The sequence below is a fragment of the Nicotiana tabacum genome, chromosome 21, assembly GCF_000715075.1.
Source record: "Nicotiana tabacum cultivar K326 chromosome 21, ASM71507v2, whole genome shotgun sequence".
Taxonomy (NCBI): Eukaryota; Viridiplantae; Streptophyta; class Magnoliopsida; order Solanales; family Solanaceae; genus Nicotiana; species Nicotiana tabacum.
Window position 1 is genome coordinate 91,176,930 of NC_134100.1, and position 9,380 is coordinate 91,186,309.

The 9,380-nt window shown below is 32.9% G+C and overlaps 1 protein-coding gene across 1 annotated transcript; it reads right to left on the bottom strand.

Moving 5' to 3' along the window:
- Positions 1 to 880: 880 nt before the first annotated feature.
- On the bottom strand, positions 881 to 7,656 carry LOC107801941 (uncharacterized). Its single transcript, XM_016625358.2, has 2 exons — positions 6,931 to 7,656; positions 881 to 2,178 (listed from the first exon to the last, which is right to left on the bottom strand). Exons 1-2 carry the CDS (start codon positions 7,527 to 7,529, stop codon positions 1,518 to 1,520), a joined length of 1,260 nt encoding a protein of 419 aa, XP_016480844.2. The 5' UTR covers positions 7,530 to 7,656; the 3' UTR covers positions 881 to 1,517.
- Positions 7,657 to 9,380: the final 1,724 nt, after the last annotated feature.

Consider the following 9,380-nt stretch of genomic DNA (forward strand, 5'->3'; position numbering starts at 1 on the left):
TATTTTTTTCGACATTTTGAATATGTTATATTTAACTTAATTCTCCTAATAAATAATTTCGACCCAGGTTAAAAGTGATCTTTGGACAAATAAAGTGTTATTGGGTTACAACTTACATAGTCAGGCATAACAAACTTATCTACGGCTTTTGACTCTTGATGGAGCATTACCATCTCCATTTTCAAATATAACTCAGAATATTAAAGCATGTACATAATTGATGTTATGGGATTCAGTAAAATATCATCCAATATATTTGGGTCAACTTAATATGTAGATATCAAAACTTTAGATAAATATTTCTACAAAAAAAAAAAAACAATAAGTAAGCGAAAATTTGAAACAAAAGAAATTTTTCGTTTGACGTACAAAAGTTCTACTTATATATATTTGTTATTTCGGTTTAGCTTGATCATTAGTTAATAAGAAGTTAAAAGTATATCTTTGGTTGCCAGAAAGAATACGGTAGATTCTACTTATATATTTGTTGTTTCTGCTTCGCTTGATCATTAGTTAATGAGAAGTTAAGAGTACATCTTTGCTTGCCAGAAAAAGTACGATTCCATTTGTAGACCGGGACTTCAATCACTCACCAACTCACCTATCATCAAATCACCAACTTCCTTAATCTAACGACATTGGACAATGTCAGCTTGGATATATGAAATTTCTTGCTTGCAATAAAATTAAGAAAATTTCTAATGATAATAATTAATATTAGGTTGGCAACATCTGTAAAAAGAACTAAACAAAAATAAAGGGGTTGGGGTGGAGAAATACTTGTATTGGGAGAGCACAACCAACTTGAAAATTACAACATATCCCGTATAATTCCGCAACTTGAAAATTATGAATATAATAAAAGAATGAACAAATATTAAAGAACAAATCAATCATTTGTTTATACATATTTATATCTGTAATAAAAAAAAATTATACAAATCAACATGGTTGAGAAGTAACCAAAGAAAAAAGAGTACCCCTGAATGGTTATCTATTAACAGAAACCATCACCTTAAGAAACTGAGCCTGCAAAAGGAGAGTTGATTTCCAAAGAGGATTACAAAAAATAAAGAATGTTTTCTTTCTGAAAGAATAATAAATATATAGTATGTGTTACAAACTATGTTGTCCGGATTCTCCAAAATGCCGTCAATTATGTCCAAGATCCATCAAAAGTAATGCCTTTTTTGAAGATTCGACATGTGTGCGGCGACATTTTGAAGGATCCAAGCAACATAGGTTAAAAATCAGCTATAGGAAGAAAAAGGGTATCTTTCATGCTCAAACCAGGGTATTTTTTTGGTCATCACTGCAAGTGAATAAAAGAATGTATAGTAGGGTTAGAGTGCTTCCCCTGATTCGAGGGTCTATCAGAAACAACCTCTCTACCTTCACAAGATAGAGGTAAGGCTGCGTACACACTACCCTCCCCCAGATCCTACTTGTGTGATTACACCGGGTTTGTTATTGTCGTTGTTGTTATATAGTAGGGCTAGAGCTTTGTCAACCAAGTTTTAGAAGTATGAATCTTGATCATCATGGCAAAGTTCCTTCCTAAGTTTTTGAGAGAAAAGCCTACAAGCATCCATACTAAGATCAATGGCAGCTGAAAGAGCGATAAATAAAGCAGCATCAGCCATACATTTTACATGTTGCACCCCAACTTGAACCGTCGGAACACTGGTCTTGCCTTCACCTTCCACAGTTGACACCATCACAAATCCGCGAATTGGCGAATTTGAGCTCAGTACAGAGTCTTTCACTGTATTGTCAATGCAAAATTGTCCACCTTTTTTCATGCTCATTGTGCCTTCAGCTATTGGTATAGCAGCACTAGTAAGGCCAGTATCAGTAACAAGTTCAAATTTGAAACCAAGTCCATCAACTGGTCCTCTTTCTCTCCATGCCTCGAGTCGACCCCATGGCTTCCAGCTACTAACAGAAGCACCATTTGGCCTGAGGATGAGCCATGCACCGGCGTTTGATCGCGAAACGCGATCAGAACCCGGAGATGGTACAAATGGTGTGATCATTGATGCTGCTGCAACAGCAGATCCTGAAAGGTCATAGATTATTATCATCCACCCTTTTCTTTCCCTTCCTGTTCTGTCCTTTTCTCCAGAAAATGTCCTCATCCAACCTCTATTGTTTAAGTTAAAATCAGATGGGAGAGATCTGTACAGACACAACAGAGAGAAAAACTCAGCTTAGAGACCACTTAAGAACAAAGTTAATAACTAGAACATATTTAAGAGTTAAATTTCTGTGCAATATAGAGTGACAAGTTTATAATTTCTTTATTCCATTAGATTAAGATGACAATATGACATGTAACAACAAGTAGGAGCAGAGCTACAACTGACGAAGGCAGAGGCGGACTCGGAATTTTGAAGGTGGCGACGGCACATGAGTGGACTACCCAACTACTGTCCCCATCAGACTTTTGATCATAAGGGTTTCAAACAAAATATATGACGGTTTTCAACATATAAACACATCGATAATTTTGCCGAGGTTAACGGATTCCGATAACCCCTCTACTCCATACATAGGACCGCCTCTGGACGAAGGATGTTCATTATTTCTGTATTTTATGAGATTAAGATGACATTTAACAACAGATAAAGAACGAAACTTCAGTCGGCGAAAGATGGTCAGTTTATCAGTCAAATAATATTTTTACAAATATGTTAAATCTTAGACACCCTTGGTGAAATTCCTGACTAGACAGTAAGGTAGGTAAATGTTACTTATAACATGATAAAAAACATTGATAGTAAAAAAAATTAAAACAAAAGTCAGTGTATTTAATAAATCCATAAATTGATGCTAAAACAAATGGTGGATTGATAATCGGCTTAATGTATGCATATTTTGATATATACCGCCTCACATTTTGCTCATGTCTCGATGATTTGAGATGTTTAATATGATTATTTGTGCTAAATTTTGGTATTTCTATGTGTAGGGATCATTCGGATGCAATTTGGGACGAAAGGGCGCGAATTGGAGCGAAATCGGGACAAAAAGGCAAAAAGTAAAATTTGAGGGCCACAGCGAGCGTGGGGCGCTGGCTGTGGCGCAATTTACAGCAGCTAAAATATTTGAGCGCCAGGACTAGCGCCCCACGCTGCCCTGGACGCTCAAGATGGGAAAGTGTCCTTTTTCGACTAGGACTCGGTTATTTCGATTCCTAGACGCCCCCAACTCATATAAAAGCCAACATAAACCTATTTTAAAAGAGGGAGGATGTTTTGAGAGAAAAAACACAAGCACAAAGCCGCCGTGGAGGCCGAAATTCATCAAGTTCCATCTTTCTCTCACCAAACTTAGTAATTTTTATGTTTCTTTGTATGATTTGTTGTTTGGCTACCATGTTTATGTGGAGCTAAACTTCACGTTCTAGGGTTGTGGTTCTTTCATGACTATTGTTATTCTGATATTGATTTTGCCTTTTTGATTTATCATATTGGTTTATTTATTCAATCTTGCGCTTAATTATTTAATTGCTTGATCACCAATTGAATACTATCTACGAATCTAGAATTGAACTCGAAAGTGGGAATTCTAGATTGCATATAGGATTGAGTAGAGCAAGTTCTTGAACTCGGGCATCGGGGAACGGATTCGTGGTTAGGATAGACATATACCTAATTGCCTTGCTTGGTTGATTTACAGGAATTATAAATGCGTTCTTGTTAATTCTAACTCCATAGACATATAGGCGTTAGGTTAGCTTGAATAGGCGAGTAAGAACTCGACAGATTCTTATGAGCAATATTAACCCTGTCAACCAATAAGCTAGATAAATTAGTCGGTCAATTCAATTGAAGAATACAATAGGATTGTTAGATAGCCCATAACCCTAGATCGTTTTCATTACATTGATATCATAAAAATCTGTTCTTTCTCTGTTCAAAGTTCATTATTTATATTTTTTTATTTAATTAGTTTAGAGTCAAATATTTTTAGGTTTAATTCTTGTTTAGATAATTAGGATAGTCTAATTTAGTTAATAGTTAATCACAAGTCCTCGTGGGTTCGACATCCGACTTTTAGTCACTTTATTACTTGACGACCGCGTATACTTGCGTGTGCGTTTGGCTGCAACAAATTTTTGGCGCCATTGCCGGGGACTTAGAAATTAGCTATTTTTCTAGAATTTGGAACCAAATCTTTGCATATGGGAAGGGAATCAATGGTGGTTAACTTTTGTCTGTTGATTAAACTAAATCTGCTGACTGGGAATTATCTAATCTCTGTCATTAATGCATAATCGAACTTGATAAAAAGTTAATTGGTTGGACCGACAATGTGTTATAAGTATAACATAAGGGAATAAAATCGTAAGATATCTTTAATCAGCTTTATAATATCTCTACATGCCAAGGGTCAAGACAAAACCTAATAAAGAATTGTCCATTAAAAAGAACATAATAATTAATCTAGTGTATTAGTAAATGCATGAGATGATTATTATAGCAAACAGTTGTACAAACGACAAGAGGACTAATGGGATCATCACTTGGAAGTCATGGTGTAGATCTAATTGGTATAAGCCTCACCAAAACAAAAATAAAATAAAATAGTACAGTGCAATTTCAACAAACAGTTTGAACTTTGAAGTGATTTTAACTTCTATACACTGTAATAACAACAATATTATACCCAGTATAGTCTTACAAGTGGGGTCTGAAGGTTGAAAGATTGTTTCCAATAGAAACCCGGCTCAAAATAAGTATAACTTCTTTTACACTGACCTTTTAAAAAATATTAAACTATAGATAAATGCAGGTAACTAACTATGTTAAGTAAGTTCACTAACCTGAAAAATTAGTATTTGTTATTCCCTCCGTTCTAATTTGTGTGAACCTGTTTAACTAGGCACGGAGTTTAAGAAAAAATGAAGATTTTTGGAATTTGTGGTCCTAAACAATTTAAAAATAGGCCCAGAGTATTTGTGTGGTTATAAAAGCTTCTCATTAAGGGTAGAATTGTAAGTTTAAGCAAAATTGTTTTCAAATTTAGAAAGGGGTCATTCTTTTTGAAACGGACCAAAAAAAAAATAGGTTCACATAAACTGGAACGAAGGTAGTATAACATATTAAAATGCACCGATACCATAATTTCTTATTACGTTGTTAGCGAGAATAACGTAACGACTATTTAGCCGTATGTACGTTAAATCCTTCCAACAATACCTTCCCCTTAGAATTCCTACCAAGAAATATTTATTCTTTTTATTATTTAATATTGAATTACTTGTTTGTTATCTCAATTCCATGACAGTATACAATGACAAAGCCTTGACAAAATTGACCAAATACTACTATGTGAAAGTAGGATTTACGAAAATATTACAAGAATCCTCTCTGTCCAAAGACAGTTTAATTATTCGATGGTCCCATATTTTACAGTCCCCACGACAAATTTCCCCAAGAAAGCGTTCTTGTGTCGACCGTAAGTATGGCCAAATATATACTTCTACTTTCGAAAATAATTTAAAAATATTCCTCGCTATACTGTTGGGTTATCTATATTCATGCAGTCATACTTTGAGTTCAAATATACCCCTCGTTTAAACGGAGGGATACATGTTATCGTGCTGGTGGTCAATTCTAAATATCTCCTAATTAATTAAAAAGACTCACTACCCATATCCGATTTTTTTTTTGTTGTAAAAACTGAAAAAAACTTAAATTATTTTTACTAAAAACTAAAAAAAACGAAAATATTTTTTTTTTCCCAGTTTTTACAAAAACACTGCTTTAGAAAAAATTGGAAAATATTTTCTAAAACAATATTTTTGTAAAAACTGAAAAAAAGAAGAAGATGAAAATCAACTTTCTAAAGTAATTTTTTTTGTAAAACTTGGAAAAAACTGAATTGTTTTTACTAAAAACTGAAAAAAATGAAATTTTTTTTTCCAGCTTTAAAAAAAGTTGAAAAATATTTTCTAAAATAATATTTTTGTAAAAACTGAAAAAACCTAAAAAGCAATTTTCTAAAGCAATTTTTTTGTAAAAACTGAAAAAACAAATATTTGCTTTTTTTCAGATTTTAGTTAAAAATATTTCAATTTTTTTCAGTTTTTAATTGCTTTAGAAAATTGCTTTTCAGTTTTTACAAAAATATTGTTTTAGAAAATATTTTTCAGCTTTTTTTAAAGCAGTTTTTTTTGTAAAAACTGAAAAAAAAAAATCATTTTTTTCAGTTTTTAGTAATTTTTTTAAAAGTTTTTTCCAGTTTTTATAAAAAAAAATATTATTTTTCGGGTATGAGTAATAAGTCTTTTTAATTAATTAAAAGATATTTAGAATTGACCAACAGGACGATGACAAGTGTCCCTCCATTTAAATGAGAGTATATTTGAACATAAAGTATGACTGAAGGGGTATAAATAACCTAATAATATAATGAGGGATATTTTTAGACCATTTTCGAAAATAGAAAGGTATATTTGACCCTTTGACGTAAGTATAAGGATGTTAAGTAAAAAAAGACAAATGAAATAATTTTTGTACACATAACTTCTTTATAAATGACTTAATTATAAAATATTTTACAACCCTTCGGGTTTTACTAGTTGGTTTGGAGTGCGGTCATTCATACGAATGACGTGGGATCGAATCCCCTCAATGTCTTCTGGTACAACCCTGTCGCACGTGGTTTGACCCAGTGGCTACACCAAATAATGTAGCGGATGTGAAAATGATAACTTATAACTGACAATAAAAAACAAAAAAATTACACCAGTATACTTGAACTTATTTTTAGGTTACAAATTCATAATACACTGTTTATAAAACTTAAATGTTCGTGAAAAAACAAAGCAGTAAGTTAAAGTGAATTAGTATAATCTTTATTTTAATATAAGTTTTAAGTTAAATCCAATAAAAAATGCATAGTGTTGAGACGAAGACTTACCGCGAACGATTATTCCGATCAGCACTAAACTTGCAGCTAAAAACCGGCTGACTTCTATTCCCCTGAACCTGAAAAACCACCGGGCTACACTCCGGTTCACCACCAAACTGAAAAACAAACCGCGGGTCCGGTTCAGCTCGAACCACCAAATGTAACATCGCCACCGGTTTTTCTCCCGTACCTAACTTCATCCACCCATTCTGAAACACACGCGCCTCCGTATGCCCCCCAGTAAAATCAACACTCACCTGAACAGAACCAATCAACTTCCCCGAACTAACCCCGCACGTGCGACCCATACGTCCAGTAAAAACAGACACGTGTAAAGTAACCGGTTTGGCTGAGACACGACGGAGAGCGGCAGCGTCGAGGTGGAAACCGGCGGCGACGGCGGAGGAGTCTGGAGGAGAGGAGTCGGTTGAAGCGGGGGAGAGGGGCAGAATGGTAATTTGGGAAGGGAAGTTTTTGAGCTTGAGTTTTGCGTAACAGGGAGTTGTGGAAGGGTGGATTACGTGATGACCAGATGGTTTAGTTGCTGCTAATGGTAGTTTAAGAGCTAATGATTCGATTATTAAACGAACAAAAGGACATGGATCCATTGTAATTAACTTGTTTTCTTGTTTAATTCTGTTTCTTTGGTTTAGTGAACAGAAGTTTGAGGAGAGGAGTAGATGAAAATGGCAATAGTAGTATGGAGCTTGGGAAACATCTATGTTTTCTGCGGTGGATGCATATAAAGTTATATATTTGCAAATTCCCCCACGCCCCCGCTCCCCCAACAACACCCAACCCACTCACCCTGGCTTCTTGTATCTAATTTTTTTAATTTAAGTTGATTAAAATTATTTGTAATCGTATATATCGTCTACTATTAGTCACGATATGATTTTCATATCACAACGTACTCTATTAGTATTGTTACTGTTTTTCAATATTATTATTCTCTTTGTTTTGGTTATCTTACTATTGTTACTATAGATACTTTCTTTTTTTCAGCATTTTAATTATAGAGTCTTTATTCTTGTATTTTTTAAATTTGTTTTGAAAATAAATTTTTTAAGTCGAGTGTCTATCAAAAATAAAATATCTCACACGAAATAGGGCTACAGTCTATATATACTTTACCTTTCACAGACTTCACCCGTGGGATTATATTATGTATGTTGTTGTTGTTATTGTTGTCGTCTTTGTTGTTGTAATGTAGTCTATTACGGTACTATAAACAAGTCACAAACCTCTGAATTTTGTACTTTTCAATATGGTATGACATTTACGTGGTTATAAAATATTAAAAATTTATAGTATTAAATATTTGTGTGACAATAAAAATTTGCCATTAAGTATAAAATGCAAATCGTTTCCAAATTTAAAAAGAGATTATTATTTTCTATACATATCAAAAAAGAAAATTGGGTCACATAAGTTGAAATTGATGAAGTTATATTTTCAATGTTGTCAAAGTGATTGATACAGTAGTATTTTTATGATAAATATTTACTTTCACCCGATATTTACACCAAACAACATTAACTTAGCATGATTAAGTAATTTAGCCCTTTATATTTTAGTTTGCTAAAGTTATAGAGCTTAATTGAACATTCACACTCCCCAAAAAAACATGCCTTAGCTTTATTTCACTTTATCTATCTTTTGCTTGTATTTAATCGGATTATCTTGGAAAAGGTTGACAACAACATTAATTTGATTGTGGTAGCTACTAGTTATAATATAAAGTACAAATTGGAAATTTGAGCACCAAACGAATCGGCGCATTATAAGGATCATGAATATTGTTCCTATAATACCAATAATTAAAAGTAAATAATGGTTTCTCAACACACATAAGTTATTCTAAGATCACAATAATTAAAATTGAGAAAGTTTATTTAGAGATTCTTCCAAATATAAATGATTATATAGCAACTGCGCAAGTATCTAGTGAAGATATGGAATGTATCTTCATAGCATTTGATTTTTGACTAAATAATTTAGTCCTCAAATTAATAATAGCTAATGATTAATTTTCTCTAGAGTCTCAACGATTCTCCACCAAAAAACAGTTGGTAAAACATAGAATTATGATATTGGGCATTATTTTAAAAATGCACAGCAGTTCAATCATTGTTTTTGCACAAAAAAATTAATGACATTTGAATAACTAATTGAACAAATTTTCCTTAGTAGTACAAGAACTATACTTATAAGAAGACGTTTGTACTCGAGTACTAATCCTTAATTTCTTATACCTTAAGCTTAGGGGTCTAATTATATTATCTTAAACTTAAAGATCTAATTGGCATTCGAATAATTCATAGAGTGGCCACGAATACCATATTACCATAATTGTGGCGGCATTAAATAAATACTACATTTGAAAAAAAAAAGAATTGCTGAAGTTTAAAAACAATTTATTGGTATTATATATAATAATAATCTCCACATAAAATTCA

Excerpts from the sequence above, each read along its gene's own strand:
- LOC107801941 (XM_016625358.2), bottom strand. The coding sequence starts at position 7,529 with ATGGATCCATGTCCTTTTGTTCGTTTAATAATCGAATCATTAGCTCTT. Across the intron at positions 2,179-6,930 it reads GATCGGAATAATCGTTCGCG|ATCTCTCCCATCTGATTTTA; the intron begins GTAAGTCTTCGT and ends GTGTCTGTACAG.